At 41.9% G+C, this 19,375-nt stretch overlaps 2 protein-coding genes across 2 annotated transcripts in view; both read right to left on the bottom strand.

The window, feature by feature from the left end:
• Positions 1 to 9,418, bottom strand: part of swt1 (SWT1 RNA endoribonuclease homolog) — a 28,730-nt gene extending 19,312 nt beyond the window's left edge. Inside the window, exons 1-11 of the mRNA XM_072678744.1 lie at positions 9,357 to 9,418; positions 7,522 to 7,608; positions 7,385 to 7,428; positions 6,300 to 7,296; positions 5,320 to 5,376; positions 5,096 to 5,225; positions 4,899 to 5,000; positions 4,412 to 4,600; positions 3,649 to 3,742; positions 3,366 to 3,520; positions 1,052 to 1,224 (exon numbers count right to left, since the gene is read on the bottom strand). Coding sequence (XP_072534845.1) covers positions 1,052 to 1,224; positions 3,366 to 3,520; positions 3,649 to 3,742; positions 4,412 to 4,600; positions 4,899 to 5,000; positions 5,096 to 5,225; positions 5,320 to 5,376; positions 6,300 to 7,296; positions 7,385 to 7,428; positions 7,522 to 7,599 — 2,019 coding nt within the window. The 5' untranslated portion in view covers positions 7,600 to 7,608; positions 9,357 to 9,418. The remainder of the gene's footprint in view (positions 1 to 1,051; positions 1,225 to 3,365; positions 3,521 to 3,648; positions 3,743 to 4,411; positions 4,601 to 4,898; positions 5,001 to 5,095; positions 5,226 to 5,319; positions 5,377 to 6,299; positions 7,297 to 7,384; positions 7,429 to 7,521; positions 7,609 to 9,356) is intronic.
• A 1,744-nt stretch (positions 9,419 to 11,162) lies between these two features.
• On the bottom strand, positions 11,163 to 17,592 carry LOC140575451 (E3 ubiquitin/ISG15 ligase TRIM25-like). The gene is made up of 6 exons (XM_072695783.1): positions 16,930 to 17,592; positions 14,085 to 14,180; positions 13,742 to 13,975; positions 13,474 to 13,633; positions 13,289 to 13,348; positions 11,163 to 12,372 (listed from the first exon to the last, which is right to left on the bottom strand). Exons 1-6 carry the CDS (start codon positions 17,515 to 17,517, stop codon positions 11,843 to 11,845), a joined length of 1,668 nt encoding a protein of 555 aa, XP_072551884.1. The 5' UTR covers positions 17,518 to 17,592; the 3' UTR covers positions 11,163 to 11,842.
• Between the last annotated feature and the right edge of the window lie 1,783 nt (positions 17,593 to 19,375).

Here is a 19,375-nt window from a genome sequence, read left to right as displayed (position 1 = left end):
CATACACTGGACACTAACACCATAAAAACACAGCTTATTTACACTGACATATCCTTACATTTGATCACCTGCTGAAAGTCAGAAATTAGCCATTTTCTTGAATGTTACTTAGCTGTCATATTCACGATGTAAAAAACAATAAAAAAAAAAAAATATATATATATATATATATATATATAAACAATGACACCTTTATCAATAACTACATTTCTGTACAAAATAGCTCTTTTGTGGACTGAACCAGGACAATTACAAGACCTACGCAAAAGACTAGCTCCTTATAGTCCTATACATACAGCAGTAAAGTCAGCAGACCACTCATGACACTCTGACTTTTCTTTCTATTTGTCTTTTTTTTTTTTTTATAAATATCTAATGTTAAATCTGGACTCTTGGTTTCCCAATATTTAATATTTGTGCCCTGTCTGCATTTCTGAATTTGCAAGAAAAAAAAAAAAAAAGGCCTCCGTCTCCCATGTCTTCCCCTCTTAGGTATTTTTTGTTCAAATATTTATGTTTTTTGAGCTGGTATGTGACTGTACACTTACAAACAAGTGAACTAAGTGGAAAATGGCACTAAAATTATATAAGTGTACACTAAATAAATGAGAGCTGGCATCATTTTGGTTCATTTTCCTAAACAAACATAGCGTGCAACGTTCAAGCATATACTGTAGCAAGTGCAAAGGGTTCAATAACGTTTTCTTTTAGGTTTATCAGCCAATAAATCCAAATTGCACTCTAAACGTTGCTGTGTTTTGTAGAGGATTAGGATAATCAGCCACACAAGGTGGAAAAACAGGTCCAGACTTTGGCATACAATTGTCCAGTTGTGAAGGGCTGGGGACATCAGCATAGACCTCTCAGACCACAGTATTCATTAAGTTGCAGTGTGTGTCCAGTGAGGAAAACTGAAAAACACAAGCTGCATCAGATTTACACATTTACAAAAAAAAAAAAAAGTAAATGTAAAAGGTAAAAGAGGTAAAAGAAGGACAATCTGGAGCTATAAGATACGCAGGTATAGCAAGGCTATGTGTCTCAACGTCACCTCCAGCCACAGTTCTCCAAAAGCAGCTTTCATCTCTTCCTCCAGCACGGCAGACAGAGCGCTCTGCAGGTTGCTCTCCAGCACAGGCACACACTCGGCCAGTCCCCGTTCCGCGACAGCTACCTTCCTCCTGCTTGCTTCTTCCTCGTCCTTGCGTGGCTTTCTCTCCTGCTCTGCTTTTGTCATCACAAACGAAAAAAAAAAAAAAAATTAAAATGTAGATATCACGCATATCTTTTAAATACTGTTTCTATGCGGTTTGCCTCTCGTTTAGAAATTGTAACATGATGATGCTATGAAAATGTCTGACACTTAACCTCCGCTGTTCTTGTTAACTGAATTTATGACCAGGGGTGCCCAAACTATTACTCCAACACCTGTCCTCGCAGGAACATCTCGCTGACTGAAGTGCTGGAGAAGCCCCAGCAACCTGTCATGTTGTCAGTTCTTTCTGAAAGTTTCCCTGATCTTCCAGACCTCAACTTGCTCTTCCTTGCTCGTTCCTGTTAACTGCCATTTCTTACTGACATTATGAAGTGAGGAATCGGGAACCTGAAAATGCTTTGCTTCTTACAGTCTTCTGCTTTTAATCTTCAGAGTGCTAGGCAGCTGCTTAGAGAAGCCCATAACTGCTGATTGTGGGGACAAGGTTTACGGAGTATTAATAAAGCTTTGCCTCGCCTGGATTTTCCTAACGAAGCCCTAACAAGCTAACTCTGAGGCCTCTGTAAATGTTATCTGAGAGGTCAAACCTGTTGAGGTGCCCAAGCTCTTGCATTTTCCACTGTAAAATTGTACAAAAGAAAAAAAAGTTATCTTCTATTCTTTAATATTCACAACAGGGATGTCCCGATCTGATGGACTGGGTACCAGCTGTTTAATCCTATTCCAGTTCCAAATCTTTGTTTAACCATGGTGTTCGGAGCGCCATCTGGTGACCTCAAGGCCCTATTAACGGACATTACTGTCCAGCCAGCAGCAGTGGCTAGCGTTCTCAGAAGGTAAATAAAAGTGTTGAGAGTCTGCAGTGTGGAGCTCAACCTTTATAAAACTAGCACTGAAACGCTCTGTTTTACCAGCGGGAGAACCGCACATCTTTCGGTTTTTGAGTTTTAGTTTAAACCAGCACTGAAAAGTACATTCAGAAACGAGTGGAGGCTAACGCTAATGCTAACACACACACACACACATACGCTATAGAACCCCAACTGGCCAACAGCACATTCACCCACTATAAACCAGTTATTTCACATCAGTAAACCAACAACCACATATAGCAGTCCAGAGAGTAACCAATAAAATAACCTTATTGGCACATCCCTAATTCACAGTGACAGCCCTTCTATGTTTGAGAGCTCTCCAGACGTTACTGCAGACAAGCAGCCCCAATCCATGACATCTCCACCTCTGTGATTCACAGCTGATATGAGCTCTTGTGCTCAAATGCTGTGTCCGATTCACAACAAGCATGTCATCTGTTAATGTGTCCAAATAATTCAACTTTGGGTTTATTTGTCCACGGCACATTGTTCCAGTTCTCCTGGTCTTGGGGTTTCCACTTTGCACACCTCCCATGAAAACCAACCATCCTTCTGATGAGAGATGCTGCACTTTGACTTCAGCTGTGGCAAGAGCTACCTGTAGATCCCATCACGCCATTAGGATTGTTGGAGACTTCTTCAGGCATTATGTGGTCCACTGTTGGGCTGTACTTGCTAGGGCGGCCTAATCTGGTCATGTTGGAAGTTGTTGCACTTGTAGAAGATTTAGCGGACAGAGGAGCGGCTGATTTCTGAAGGTTCTGAGATCTTTTTTACTTCCCTTCCCAGACTTATCTGCATCTACAGCCTTCTTTCTGAAGGCCTCAGAGAGGACTTTGGATCTGGCCATGATAATAACACTGACTCAACCAATCTAGAGGTTTTGAGGCTCCTCCAAAATCCCCTCTAATGAAGTTCTAACTATCTGCAGCTGATGTGCTGCACCTGATTTTTAGTGTATAATAAATGTAGGGGTGTCCTAACTTTTCAGTTTTGTGGGATTGGTTATATTACCTCCATCTCCCAGTAAATGTTTAAATATATGTATAAAAAAAATTACAAATGTTTTTTTTAGTGGTGTGTCCTTTTTCCACATGACTGTGACTATATTATATATATATATATATGGAAATCATCTCTGTCCATGCAGCTGCATGCTCTATTATTGTCATGAGAATTGCTAATAAACCACTGGTGGCTGATTACCTCAAATCCCAGTGCACCAATACTGTTACATGGGAAAGAGTGACACATGTTATTGGTAAACGACTGACCTTCAGTGGTGTGTCCTGCAGAGGGACGGGCAGCGCGTTGGCTATAGCGGTGTTTTAACAGTCCAGGTTTTGCGTCTGCCTCCACCACTAGATCTGCTTTACTCAGGGCTTTGACGCCACTCAGCAGAGCTTTACTGCACAGGTTCTTATCATTACTATAATTTAGAGAAAGCAAAAGTGAGAGATTATTTCAGGCATGGGAACTGAAATGCAGAGCAATCAGACATACAGAGTACTTGGTGACAAGTAGAGGTCAAACAGAGTGAAGAGAATAGGTGCTTACCTGCAGAGGATGAGCGTGCCCTCTGGATACAATGTCTGGTACTGCAGACAGCATTGCAGCACACGGTCGTCATTATTCATGACACCCGGTCCACCTGAGAGGATGTACACCAAATCTTAACCTACAGCGCCCTCAGCTGGCAAGCTGGTGAAGCACAGCCACAATGATATAAGAGGACCTCATCTGAAATATCTGCTTCTCAAGTCATTCAGAGTGTTGATGATGTGACTAGAGAAATATAGAGAATTTTTTTTTACAGTGGTGGTGGTTGAAACCTTGTATCTCCATCTCTGTTGTTGCCATTTTCACCTTTCTGGCAGTGGCTCTTTACATTGTGTTCAAATTTAATGATAAATGGACCAATCAAAATGCTCCAAAAGGACTTGGAATCGAATCATTTTACACTGACTTCAATTGGAAAGGATGTGGAACTGATCAAGAAGCTCTTACTGAAAAAAGGAAATAAAAAAAAAGAAAGAATACAAATAAAACAGCCAGAGCCAGAGTCTAGACTTCAGCATCATTGAATGTGTTTGAAATTCCTCAGAAGGTGAGAAGCAGAAAGACTCCTAAGACTAAAACTTCAGAGGTGTTGAAAAATCTCAAAACAGTCTGCAGGAGTTGTTTGCTGCTTTTTGACTGATGCCAAGTTGTACTACCGTTCTATCTTGAATGGATGAAGTGTGATCTCTGTGGTTGTGATTTATCTAGAACACCACATCTCATCTGAATAATAATTATATTACAAAATGTAGAAACCCACGTGAAACCTGAGAGGCTTGCTGCATGGACTGGCCCCAGAGACGAGGCTCCTGGTTCTTCAGGCAGCTGTAGATGTAATGGACGGCTGGGCGGGCTTTGTACTCTACGTCCTGGGACAGCTTCCCACTCTTTAGTGCATCCAGCTCCTGAAGAACCACCCAGGGTACAAGCAGAGTGGGAAAGCCCAGGGCTGCATTCAGCAAGAGCAAGAAAACAACAAAAAGAGCAAGTTAAAAGGAGAAAAGATTTGGGCTAGAAGAAAATGTGTATGTGTAAAACGATGTGTACAAAAAACAGCCTATAGCATGAGCTCAAATGATAGATCCATGTGTTTATGCTCTGTGTTTGAGGATTTGGAAAGCCACTTGAGTAAAAGTAGCTGACGGATTCAGGTCTCTGTTTTTACGAAAACTCAAAAAAAAAGCTTTCAATAAAACTTTGTACTTTTTATTCTGTTGCTGTCTAATAACAGAAAACGTCCATCTTACCTCCAAGCCCATGAGATCGGATCTTCTTCACAAACTCCAGGTGACTAAGGAGAACATTGGTGTCCAGTACAATAAAGATGTCCTGCTGGCGCTGCTCTTGACCTGAAAGGCAAACAAAAAATCAACATTCACGTCTTACTTATCATTTAGAATTTGTGAATGTGAGAACATGAATCGGTGGGAAATGGTGACATTACTAAGTGGCAAGGTAGTGCCCTCCTCAGGCGGATCCACATCCATGCAGGTAAGCTCGCCATAGCTCTCCACCACATTCACCTGGAGTCGCTTGTCAGAACGGGCCAGGTGCAGCTCCTCAACCAGCTGCATCTTGAAACGCAGACACGACAAAAACACAAGGCTAAGACACTAACAGACAAACAGCCTTTATCAAAAAGGGCTGAAAAAGACCCATCAGACTCACCTCTTGGTCATTCTTGTGAGCTTCTGTGTGCTCAGTAGAAGCACGCTGACCAGCAACCTGAAAAACAAGGGATCGTCTTCTTAGCCTTCTACCTGTACTTCATATATCATATTCTATATACATATATATACATCCTATATACACAGAGCCGGTCTTGCACCGATCAACTATTTATAAGATCCTTTATTTTTTAACTTAAAGATTTGCTATTGTCTTTTTTCTTGCGTTTTTTTTTTATGTTGTGTTTTTTCTCTTTTTCCCCATAACTGTGAGAAAACCATTAAATAAAACAAGAAAAAACAGGTAAGCACAGTTTTGCTGGACCAATCTATTATGTTCACTCAAGCCTTAAGTCCACAGAGCCTTAAGATGTAGACTACTTTTTAGATGTAAAGGGCTTAGGACCTCATGAACATAGCTTATCACTAGACACTGCGGTAGTGATCCTAATAGCGCTAGCAATGCCTGGCGAGGCCGGTGGACATCACAGTGGTGGCACTAACGGCGTGAAGCAATGCTAAGGCCGTGGAAGCGACGCTAACGCTGTATATAATAGCTCGTCCAGCATTAGTACCGCAGATGTTAGCATGCTGGGGCTGCCACAGTATGTCTTCGCACCACTTTCCTTAACAATAATAATACCAAACCTGAGCATCAGTACAAGAAAATGGCTTTTGTAGGCAAACTAGAGGCTTTTAGGGGGTTGGCCTGCTAGGGGGTTCGTCACAAAAAATCATAATAAGATATGATAAGAAATAACATTTTTAAACAAGAAATTACCCAATTCTTGTGATGTCTTTGCATTTGGAAAATCACAAGCCTACATCTAAAAACTGGCCTGTCTGTCCTCAAATATGAGGAGCAGCCTGTTGCACTGTAACTGTGATCTCTGCATTACCAGACATATTTACACAGGCTTGATTACATTTTACAAAAGGGTGGAAGACATACACCCAAGCAAGAAGCCTGATTTAACTTACATGATATGATGTAGGAGTGCTGCTTGGTGAGCTTCTGTCTCTCACTGGATTAGGCTGGGCCAGCTGGACTTGAGGTAAAGGACTTGAAGAAAAAGGTAAAGGTTTTTTACGTGACTGGGAGAACAACAGGGAAGGTCCCAGTTTTTTCGGATCTGGGGCAGCATTTGTAGATGATGAGCCTGTTGCTACAGAAACAGAAGCAGGCTGCTTTTTGCAGACAGCAGGCGTTTTATGAACACTGTCCCAAAAGGCTGTGTTTGTCTGTGCTTTTACAACTCTAGACTTCTTTGGGATTTTAAAAGTCACTGGGATATGGGGGCGTGATGATGGCTTTTCCCCTGAGGTCAGATGATGTGTAGAGTCAGGCGATGGTCTTGTCAGTTTGGGACTGACATGTTGGGTAGCGTTAGGTATAACCACAGACGCTTGATTTTTGACCGAGGATGAGGTCTTTTTGGAACGGCTGCTCTCCCTCTTACTCCGACAGTATTTCTCATCTGATACAACCTCTCTGGATCTCCTCTCCACCAGTTTCTTCCTCTGCTGACTCAACTCCTCAGACCTCTGGTAGCCCACGGCACCATCACCCTGTTCATCCTCAGTGCTCCGCGTCTTGGCTACTGGGTGATCCTCATCTGTCGAGGATCTCCTCTTTGCTGGCTTCTTGCTCTCCTTCTCAGAGCGAAAGGCAGCCTCAGGTGTTCTCTGTTTGGGCTCCAATGGTGCCGACCTCCTCTTAACCAGCCTCTTCCTCTCCTCCTCCAGCTCTTTGGACGAGACATCACAAGCAGGTCGGGATGGAGTGCGGCTGCTTGAGCTTTTCCCTGAGCTGGAGACATACGGTGTCTCTGAGTGATGCGATGCTCTGCGATCGCTGTCCTGAGATGTTTTATGTCCCTTGAATACCGCTGGCTTCTTTTGTCCATCTGATTTTTTGGACGTCTCTTTGTTTTGGCTGTCTTCTGTGGATGGCCGTGGATGGCCAGAACTTTTTCTTCTGCACAGAAAAAAAGAAAAGCTATTCAAAGCTGAAAAGAACAAGAAAATGACAGACAGCTCGTGGGGACAGCTATACTGAAACTCACCTGGGATCTTTGGGATCACCAGGAGTGTTTTGGCCATCTCTTCGCTGAAAAACAGAAAAATAACAAATCAAATCAATACATTAAACCTTGACCAAACCACAGTACTGCCAGACTGAAGTGTGAACCAATGGCCTTACCTTCACCCGATCCTCACGAGGGGGGGTGGCTGAGCTTTTCTTTTCTTTCTTATGCTTTTTCGCCTTTTTTTTGGACATTGCTGTTGTCTATGATAAAGAACACAGATGTTCATATAAATTTAACTGGGCATGGGTACGACTCCAAGATAAACTGGACATGTTGTTACACAATGGAGCGGATTGAATTGGGGCACACAATCATAACAGAAATACATCATACTCATATTATGACCACCCATATTGTGGGCACCAAAACAAGATAGGTGCTGGGCTGCTGCATGCATAAATAAGCAGGCACACCAGTCAGCTGTAGCAGAGGGCAAAACGATCGCCATGGGAAAAAGAATGTGATTTGACTGACGTCTAAAAAGGGCATGATAATAGGTTACCAGGCGAAGGGTGGTAGCATTTCGGAAACAGTTAACTTCACGGGATGTTCTAGTGCCGTTGTAGGGAAGGTGTACAGAGTATTGACGGCATAACGGTAGTTCCACTATGGGCCATTGACGTCAGAGGGGAACGCCTTCCATCCAACACAGCCTAACACAGCCCACGCCAAGATGTCTCACTAATGTTGTCCGAGCCAAGGGTGGTTATTCCCACTATTAGGTCATAATATTCTGATTTGCTTGTGTATATTAGTAGGGTAGGGTAGGGTAGCTTTACTTGAGACCCAACACCGTGCCACACCTTCACCAGTCTTTTCCAGCCTTCACCAAGTCCTCAGGCAAGTAACATTTAATGTTAGTGTAACTGTTCAGATTAAGTTATTATGTATACAAATATGAAATGATTATCAATGATGTCATTAGCACTCACAGAACACTGAGCAACTGCTTGTTTTATTTTTGCTCTTGTGTAATTTGGATGTAGTGAAGCAAAAGTTGATTTCTGACAGCATTTACATCTGGCATTATTAATGCATATTGTCTGCAAAATATTACGACACATATAGTATGTATCATGGCATTCCTCCGATATGTTCACATGACATTTTGACAACACGGCCACCCCTAGTATACCTCACAGCACCCAGAACATCAGCAGATCCCAGCTGTCGACTCTCATCCTGTCAACTCAGAGCAGTTACCAGCTTCAGGGATTGAACACAGCCCTGCCCTCTGAATGATGCAGCCATAGGGGGCCACATCAGTTGTTAATACTGCATCATCTGGACATTTGGACACGGATGTTTACTGACTGCAGTATCAACTGCCCATGAACACATCTAGACTCCAGTGCCCCTTATCTGGCCATGGACTTCCAATGCCAAAAAACAGACATCAGCAGAAATCAGCTCCTTCATGTACTTTGCAGCTACATTTAGCTCAACAGATCCTTTACCTGTCTATCTGCTTTTACCACCAGGTGTTAATTAGCTAACAAACAGGTGTCATTATACTGTAGATAATGCCGTCGCTACTCTTTTTATTAGCGTGGCTGGCAATGCTAAGCTATATTATGACTAGCATTATAAGAATTCTGTCAAAGTAGCTAAATAAACACAGTAAAATCAGTAACTAGGTAGCCCATCTAGAAGATGGCTAAAAGATGCCAGGGTTGATGGAGGACCACCGGTTCACATTTTACTACTAAGTACTGTAACTGGAGCAGGCGAGCAGTCTGACCCAGTCTGAAACGTTCAATGGGGATTTAGCTAGCTAGCTAGCTATTATTGTTGTCATTATTAGCATCTAGCTAACATTAACGTAGCTGGCTAACGAGGCTAACGAAACACTCCGTTCACGACTAATCTCGCACGTATATCTCTGCTTTCAGCACACAGCTTCTCTTTTATTTACTACGATATTGAACAGACACACAAAATCACTTGCCAGACTGTGACAGACCGCTGTGGAGCATTTAGCTACTTAGGCTGTACGGAGCTGACTGGGTGGTGATAGGACGGAACCGCCGCGGATTTAAGAGTGCTGATTGGTGCGCTGCGTTGTCGCACACCGACCAATCGGAGAGCTCCGTGCTGGTTGCGTGTCGTGAGAGAGGCATGGCGCGTCCAGACGGTCAAACCCACATACTCACTAACACTGAGACTCTGCCACAGTGGCGCCACGATTAATCTACAGGATCACGAAAATCGTTTTATTGAAATCGTTTACGATATAACAGAGTATTACTATTACAAGGTTTAAATAATCAGCTCGGACCAGACAGACTAAATCTCAGCGGGAGACGAGAACTCTTATTTAGTATGGGTATTTTTTTCTGACATGAATAAGATCAAGATCAAAATCTTATCTAGAACCTCAGTTTCATACTCAGTTACTTATGAACACAATAGTCCTCAATATGCCATGTTGCCATTCAATTATACCCAATGAAATCAGCTTGGGCTGGACTAAATCCAAGTTCTCCATATAGTCGGAAATGTAGGCTGAAATCTATTCAAGAAATTGAGACTGAAAAAAATTATTTAATATTTTTAATATTAATGTTTTAATGGTATTGTATGCTGCTTTTATTTACTCCTTTGGTCTTACTTAAGCAGAAAACATACATTTTCACAGTAGTTGTGTAAATACTGACCCTGCAGGAGACCCACACATTTCCTTGTGCTACATTATAACTGTAAAAGACTGAAATAAAGCAATCTTGCTTAAAATATTAAAGAAACATCCCTAGCTTTGTGCTTTTTAGAAAAGGTGCCATCTTCATGTCTCACTTCACTATTTACAGTGACAGACAATTTGACCAGGGGTGCCCAAACTTTTACATGCCGCTGTATTCATCCAGTGAATCTCCAGGCATGTGTGCTTACTAATAGCAGAGTGTGTGTGTGTGTGTGTGTGTGTTCACTGCGCAGATGGGTTAAAGGCAAAGGCGAAATTCCACCTGTGTCCGACACTAATGATGAACATGGTTGTCTTTCTTCGTCCTTTCAGTGAATTGTGAGCTGATTGAAATCAGACATTAGGCCTGGACAACATTTTTATTATTTTCAGGGTTAGGATGTACTTGCTGTTAACCACCAAGTATTTTACGGGGGCTAGGCGGCAAGAATGCCAGCTTTTATTACTACTACTGACTTAACACAAGATCAGCAATAAACACAGCTAAGGAGAGTATAGCGTTGGTCATGTTGTCAATGTGCATATCAAACATAATGCATATTAATTTCATTGTTTATCTTGGTCTTGCTTTTTTTTTTGCTGCAAAGAATAGACAACTTCTCTGTCAGTGTTAAAGCTTAAATGCCAAATTTTTGCTATATACATTTGCCAAAGCTGTAAATAGAATTACTAGATGATTAAAGCACTTACATTTCTGAAGAAACACCTGGGTTCAACGTCTATCCGTTGTGCCTTTTCAGACACGTATTAGATCAGTTTTCTTTCTCAACTGTTTGAGCACTGGTTTGTGTGACAAACCTCATGAAATCACAAAGTGTGGTCTGCAGGGACTAGTGAGGCAGTTGTGATTTACACAGGAAGTCTATGGCCTTGATGCAGCGCTTATTAATGGCCATGGTTTTGGAATGACACCTTCAACAAACACATGGGTAATGGGCCCCACAACTCTCTTAATACATTGCAGGGCCATTCGAAATTTCTTTTCTAAGCACCTCAAAGCACCTTAAGAGGTTCCTCCACAGTTTTAAATTGAATAACCTCCAAAGAAGGGAGTTATGCTGTTAACAGATTTACTTTATTTCCTTGTTGGATTATGAATAGAGTTGTTATACACATATACAAGTTCTCAACATAAACAGCAACTGAACATACCAAACAATGATCCAGTATTATCATCTAGAATACAGGTCAAGGTGAGCAACATGTATATTTTATGATTATACAGTGCAATACAAACGTTGGGGCAGCCCTGGTCAAATGTTCACGGTAATAGTTGCACCCAACAGTATAGAGAACATTTCACTGCCAGAGGGAAGAATGGATATGACCAAATACCAGCAAACATCTGCTGATCTTTCACTCTCTAAGCTATTCATAGAAACTGATATTTTGACCGGGGGTGCCCTAACATTTGCATGGCATTACAGTGATGAACCATCACAACAGCATCCGTTGCCAGTAGCAAGGTGTTTGCGAAAACTCACAAAATTATACACAGACTTCTGTATGGTCAACCTGGCTTCAAGTATTGTGACACTCACCCCTTTATAAAGATTTGAATTTCAACATGAATTAATGAATGTTTATGCATAAAGACAATTGCCTGATTTCCAACTACTGACATTTAAGGTAAGCAAAGTAAGCAGTAACATGCGCAATGAAGACCACCCCAGCGTTTTCCCCTCACGTGCCACAAACTAGACCTAACACAACCTACAGCAACGCAGTGGTGTCTAGCACAGAACCACAGATGAAGAGGATGTGAGGGTGAAGCCAGGATAAAGGGGTTTCGTGAACTCAGCCCGTGCTCTGTACAGCAGCTTCATAGGGCCATAGTCACAGACCTGGTAGAACGCCAGTACACCGGCACCATCATCCAGATAGACTCCTATATGATCTGAGGGATGTGGGGAGATTTCTGTGACAATGCAGTTATGTCTGAACTTGCAAGATTGCTTGCTACATTCCAAGCTCCACGACTGATTGTTATAACCGAACTTGCCGGCATCGCCGTACGAGTTTCTGACTATACTGCCATATGACAGAGCAATACTAACCTCGCCCTGCCACTTAACCTCCCAGTAACAGCACCCTCTTACAGCGCTGTCACACAGCACTTGGTTTGAATACAAGAATCTGTCTGCATGAGGCTCAACAGTGTTATAAGAATAACCTTCATAAAAATGCTGAGCCTTCTGGTTGTCTTCGGACAGCTTTAGAGACTTGTGACTTGACTCGGGGGACAGTTTCAGCTGGCAGTAATCTAAGAAGAGACAGATTCAAAACACAGTTAGAACTAGGCATGCACCGATCCGGCTTTTTCGGTTCTGATACCGATACAGAAAAATAAAAAACAGAAAAATAGATACAGAAAAATTATAAAAAGGAGTCAAATATATTAAAATAAATCAAATGCATCAGCCCCAACTTAAAATAAGTAGCTTCACTCTGTTAAACACACAGAAATCAATCTTAGCGTAATTCAAAAATAAAATCTAGCAGCTGAACCTGAGAATAAATAAGTAACTTGTTCAAACATACAAGCAGCTATCAAAAATTGCCAACATCTAAACATTTATTGCTGTCTCACACCAACAAATTGAAGTGAAAGGGTCTGTTCCATGGATCGGCCTAATTATCCGATACCCGATCCAGCTAATTGTGTTAATATCGGGGGCCGATATCCGATCCTAATATTGGATCAGGGCATCTCTAGTTATCACACACCTAGAGTTATATCAAATCTGATAACAGAAGTCACAGTAAGCGTTGTAGTCCAATTCAGGCCCTGGAGTGCCACAGCAATACAGAGTTTGTCAGGCCCCAAGACCAATCCTGGTCCAGCATATCTGCCACCATAGTTTTGTTCCTTTGGTGCCAGCACTCAATTACTACCAGGTCACCAGGCAAAGGATTTTTGGCCATTTTTAACAGACATCGACATATCATACAGTGTTGGAAACCATGCTGTGCTTCCCGAAAAAAGTCAGTTGTAAAGAAAATGAATGCATCTGTGTATGCAGGATCAACTACTGTGTACAGCCTCGGGAGTAATACAGTAGTACACTGCACCGTATACACAATCTACAAAACACCACACACACAGCAATGAACTAGATCAGACAATCGGCAGAGGACTACAAGAGTACATTTCAGGCAGTGTGTGAGAACAGACTTACACTCTTTGAACTCCTGTCTGGTCTTGGGGTTGAGTGGTAGAAGTAGGTTGATTTTCTGAACTGCGCAAAAAATATATAAATCAATTAAAAAAAAATAATAATAATAATAATAACGCAACCAATATAAATGAACCACACGTACCTTATTCCCACTCTATCTACTGCAATACTATGTACACACTTACCAGCACTCATCATCTCTTTCATTTTCTCATCGAAGATTTTCTCCATCTGTTCCTTCAGCCCTGATAAAAGACCACTGGCGTGCAAAAATGAGGCGTTTTCAATCACAGGGTTGCTTTGGAGGCTCTCGGCCTCAGAAAACGTGGCGAGAGAAAGGAACTGCTGTAGACACACAATTCAGGGAATAATAAAGGGAGGCAATACAAAGAGAACAAGGAGATTTTCAAATGAGCTCGTCAATAAGAATGGGGAGAAGGCCAGTTATGTTACCTGGAGACAAAGTATGGGGTCGTCTGTTTGTGGAAGCTGACTGCACTCAATATCGCCCTGTTTGAGGTATGCGATCACCATCTCCAGCTTCTTCTGGACGCCTTCTGCTTGGCACAGCTCATTCTTCTCACGGAACTGTATCATTGTATAAAACTGATACAGTTTTTTCTCCATGTACTGAGTCATCTCAGCCAGGAAGCCTTTACTGAAGTCCACGGCTGCCTGTGCTGAAGCCTGGTTCGGACACCACACACAAAGCTTACAAAGTGGTCAGCACTTAAAGGCCGGCTCTCAAAATAAAATACAGTACTTCTATGATTAATAAAGTTCATGTAAAACTCACAGAATAAGACTCCACAGACGTCTTGAGGGCATGCAGCTCTTTCTCTCGACGTTGTATTAGTTTAGGAAATTGCTGCTGCATGTTCTGCAGAGGTTTCTGGAGAACCAGTACAGAAACAGTTCTCGGTTAGGTTACTGAGGCTGTTACAAGCCACCTGTGTACAGCACAGCTACCTAACATGATAGTGCGAGTCGTGCGAGTTCGCTGGCATGCATCCATTTATTATTACACTGTAACCACGTCCAGAAACTTTTATCGCTCCCATCCTCCCTCTCCCTACCCTGGAAGAATGCAGTAGGGACCAGCATGCGCAGAACTGAGGTAGCTTGTCCACTCTACGCTTCTGGTAAACACATGACTACAATTTACCCAGCTTCTAATGTGATGAGTTAGTGGCTTTCCCAGTCACCGGATCTGAATCCTTTAGGAATGTGGTAGAAAAGGAGACACAGCATAAAGGTAATCAAAAATAAAGCAATCAAGTCAACATGGACCAGAATGACAAAGAATTGAGGCTGTTTTAAAAGCAAAAGGAAGTCCTACCTATTATTAGTTTATTAAACTAGAAAAGCTAAAGCTATAGCCACTATAGTGGTTCTTACTGGTTGCTATAGTGTTGGTAAGGTATAGCTCTTGGTTAGTAAGTTGTTGCTAGGTGGTTGCTAAGGAGTTGCTATGGCATATGACTGTAGATGTTTGGGGCAAAAGCTCATCCATTGCATTGCAGCTCATCCCATGTATTTGGCTAGTAGAGCTGTGTCCACAAACCTTTCCAAAAATCTGTTTGGTGTCCACAAACTTTTGGGAAAAATATGGGATGCCAAAACATTCGCTCTAAACGTCATTCAAAACGCTTGGCTTATAGAGCGGGGTCCAATGGCTCCTCCAAGCATGGACAGAGGGCAGCATGGGTTCTCTTTAGGTGGTGTTTGGGAGAGAGAAATCAGTGCAGACCAAAAAAAATGTGACCAGTAGAGAACTTTGGACATTTGGTTAAAGGTTTATGGACATACATAAACACATTATATATATATATATAAAATCTGCAACTGCGACATTACTGATGATGAAATGGTCTGGACCACATCAACCGATACTAGCTGAACCCTGCAGAAACCACCTGCACTATAAGCAAGTACACTAACAAGACAAAAGTATTGGGACACCTGTTCACTCATTGCTGTCCTGGGAAGAAGTTTGGAGAACTGCTGTGAGGATTTGATTGCATCCAGCAACAAGAGCATTAGTGAGGTCAGGATGTTGAATGACAATTTTTGGCAATACTTCTCTACAGGGACTAGACAAGCTGTGCGTGCGTATTTGTGCATGTGTCACCAATGGGTGCAACTTAAATTAGCCAAATGCATTCATTTAAAGGGGTGTCCACAAATATCTGGACATAGCACATCTCAACAGGAATTTTAGGATACTGGCATCAGGCGTCTGCCTGCTGCCATTTGGAGGGGTGTCCACAAATATTTAGACATAGCGCATCACAACATGCATCCTAAAACGCCTGTATAACTCAACTTAGCCTGTACAACTTGACTTAGCCGATTGCATTAATTTAAAGGGGTGTCCACAAATATTTGGCGCATCTCAACAGGCGTTTTAGGAGGGGTGTCCACAAATATTTGGACATAGTGCATCTCAACAGGCATTTTAGGATGCTGGCATCAGGCGTCTGCCTGCTGCCATTTGGAGGGGTGTCCACAAATATCTGGACATAGCACATCTCAACAGGAATTTTAGGATACTGGCATCAGGCGTCTGCCTGCTGCCATTTGGAGGGGTGTCCACAAATATTTAGACATAGCGCATCACAACATGCATCCTAAAACGCCTGTATAACTCAACTTAGCCTGTACAACTTGACTTAGCCGATTGCATTAATTTAAAGGGGTGTCCACAAATATTTGGCGCATCTCAACAGGCGTTTTAGGAGGGGTGTCCACAAATATTTGGACACAGTGCATCTCAACAGGCATTTTAGGATGCTGGCATCAGGCGTCTGCCTGCTGCCATTTGGAGGGGTGTCCACAAATATTTGGACATAGCGCATCTCAACAGGCATTTTAGGATGCTGGCATCAGGCGTCTGCCTGCTGCCATTTGGAGGGGTGTCCACAAATATTTGGACATAGCGCATCACAACATGCATCCTAAAACGCCTGTATAACTCAGCTTAGCCTGTACAACTTGACTTAGCCGATTGCATTAATTTAAAGGGGTGTCCACAAATATTTGGCGCATCTCAACAGGCGTTTTAGGAGGGGTGTCCACAAATATTTGGACATAGTGCATCTCAACAGGCATTTTAGGATGCTGGCATCAGGCGTCTGCCTGCTGCCATTTGGAGGGGTGTCCACAAATATTTGGACATAGCGCATCTCAACAGGCATTTTAGGATGCTGGCATCAGGCGTCTGCCTGCTGCCATTTGGAGGGGTGTCCACAAATATTTGGACATAGCGCATCACAACATGCATCCTAAAACGCCTGTATAACTTAGCCGAACGCATTCATTTAAAGGGGTGTCCACAAATATTTGGACATAGCGCATCTCAACAGGCATTTTAGGATGTGGCATCAGGCTTCTGCCTGCTGCCATTTGGAGGGGTGTCCACAAATATTTGGACATAGCGCATCACACGTTTTAGGATGCCTGCTGCCATTTGGAGGCAGTGCTTACATATATATGGACATGGCTTATGGTGTCCACAAATATTTGGACATTGCACCCCGTTTTTGCTGTATTGAACTAATGGAGGACATCACTGTAGCTACAGGACTGACTTCCATGGACACTGTCCCAGCCCTACTTTTTAAGCTAGCCAGCCGTCTCACCCCTTGTTGCTCAGACCACTCCTTAGCAGCAGAGACTGTCGTGTGGCCACTGTGCTCGTCCATGGCACACAGCAGGCAGATACAGCGCTGGTCCTGGACACAGAAGACCTCGAGGAGTTTGTTGTGCCGGGGGCAGAGCTTCTCCCGCAACCGCGCAGACGCTTCGACGAGCGTGTGACTCTGGAGGACAGGGAAGCCGTGATGAGCGGCGAGGTGCGCTTCACAAAAGGACGCCACGCAGGTCAGGCATGACTTCACCGCCCTGCGCTTCACTCCGCTGCAGAAGTTACACTCCCCTCCAGCCGACACTGCCTCCATGCTGGCAGCCTGCGGCTCGGCAGGGCTGCACACTAGGCTCTTCACCACTTCAGAGAGGACAGTGCTTCGGTTGAGGACGGGCCTGGTGGGGAAAGTGCCTCGACACTGCGGGCAGCTGACCGCCTTCTTCTGGAGCTCCTCTTCATCCCAGCACGCCTGAATGCACCTCATGCAGTAACTGTGGCCACAGGGTATCGTTACTGGATCCCTGAGGCGGTCCAGGCATACTGGACAACACAGGCAGTCCTTACAGCCTTCTGCCTGCAGCATCGCCACAGAATGGTCGTAGGAAAGCAGTGAGGTGAATATGTGCACGGGGTTGTTGACGGGCAGAATCTGGAGCTCGTAAATTGGCCAAAACGGCAGAAAGTTTCGTTTGTCATGCGCACAAGGCGTCCGCCTGCCGCTGCGTGTAGTGGGAGCGTTTGGCTGCTGTTTGCTCCCTACCCCCTATGTAGTGCACTTTGTAGTGCCCGGCAGCCCAATACTGCCTTATATGTTCACTAGAAAGCCATGAGAGTGCCATGCAGAAGTCTGAGGCAGAAAGCTCCAAATACCTCTTACTACTGTCACATATGACCTAATTTCCCAAAGTTAAAGATTATTATTGTTGTTGTTGTTGTTGTTAATATAGTATTATTGTTGTTGTTAAAATTATTGTTGTTCTTGTTATTGTAGTTGTTCTTTTTATTATTATTATTGTTGTTGTTAATATATTATTATTATTATTGTTGTTGTTGTTGTTAAAATTATTGTTGTTCTTGTTATTGTAGTTGTTGTTTTTGTTAATATTATTATTGTTGTTCTTCTTATTGTTGTTGTTGTTCTTTTTATTATTGTTGTTGTTTTTGTTAATATATTATTATTATTGTTGTTGTTGTTGTTGTTAATATATTATTATTGTTGTTCTTGTTAAAATTATTGTTGTTCTTGTTATTATGGTTGTTGTTGTTTTTGTTAATATTATTATTATTATTGTTGTTCTTGTAATTGTTGTTGTTTTTGTTCTTCTTCTTCTTCTTCTTCTTATTATTATTATTAATATTATTTTTATTGTTGTTGTTGTTTTTGGTAATAGTTGTTTTTGGTAATTGTTGTTATTGTTCTTCTTCTTCTTCTTATTATTATTATTATTATTATTGTTGTTGTTGTTGTTGTTGTTGTTGTTTGCCCAATAATGCCTTATATGTTTACTAAAAAGCCATGAGAGTGCCATGCAAAAGTCTGAGGCAGAAAGCTCCAAATACCTCTTACTACTGTCACATATGACCTAATTTCCCAAAGTTAAAGATAATAATAATAATAATTATTATTATTATTATTATTGTTGTTGTTGTTGTTAATATAGTATTATTGTTGTTAAAATTATTGTTGTTCTTGTTATTGTAGTTGTTGTTTTTGTTAATATTATTATTGTTGTTCTTCTTATTGTTGTTCTTCTTATTATTATTGTTGTTGTTTTTGGTAATATTGTTGTTGTTATTGTTAATGTTATTATAATAACATATAATATAATGTTGATTATTATCTAGTCCTCCCTCTACCAGTGAAATTTGCCACATACCACTGGCTGCAACACAAGCAAGGTGTCGCTGCACAGTAGAACAGTGCTTCATATACAAATATGTATATATTTTAAATATGAAATATGTGAAATATATCAAATATGTACACTCTCTGAAGACACTTGCCTAGAAATATAGTCTGCACAGTCTGGACAGCACAGAGGCAAAGACCCACTGACCAATAAAAACCCACCAAACCCTTTTTTTTTTTACTCGCATTAGATGGTCAATTCTGAAGGTCATTGTTGAGCTGGATCCACTGTAAATTTATCATCATGAATCCACAAGAGGGCGCCAAAAGTTCTTCAAATCAATAAGTACATATATACATATAAATATGTTTTATTTAGGTACATAATAACCACATACATAAGTATGAGTTCATAAATATCTATTTTGTGTGCACTGTATTGAAATACTGAACCACTTGTATTATACACTTACACATTAGTCATTATACTCATTAGTCAAATACTCATTGGTACTATTTAGGAAACATTTAGTCATTGTGGACAGAATGGAAATAACCTTTGTGATGATAATGATAGGCCTGTGGGATTTCC

Source organism: Salminus brasiliensis, chromosome 1, assembly GCF_030463535.1.
Source record: "Salminus brasiliensis chromosome 1, fSalBra1.hap2, whole genome shotgun sequence".
Classification (NCBI taxonomy): Eukaryota; Metazoa; Chordata; class Actinopteri; order Characiformes; family Bryconidae; genus Salminus; species Salminus brasiliensis.
This window is presented reverse-complemented; position numbering and strand designations above follow the sequence as displayed.

What these genes read in the sequence shown, in the direction of transcription:
- LOC140575451 (XM_072695783.1), bottom strand. Translation starts at nt 17,517, where the DNA reads ATGCTGCAGGCAGAAGGCTGTAAGGACTGCCTGTGTTGTCCAGTATGC. An exon ending in GAAAGAGATGATGAGTGCTG is followed by an intron (nt 13,349 to 13,473) that starts GTAAGTGTGTAC and finishes TTTTTTGCGCAG; the next exon opens with TTCAGAAAATCAACCTACTT. An exon ending in CAGACAGGAGTTCAAAGAGT is followed by an intron (nt 12,373 to 13,288) that starts GTAAGTCTGTTC and finishes GTCTCTTCTTAG; the next exon opens with ATTACTGCCAGCTGAAACTG.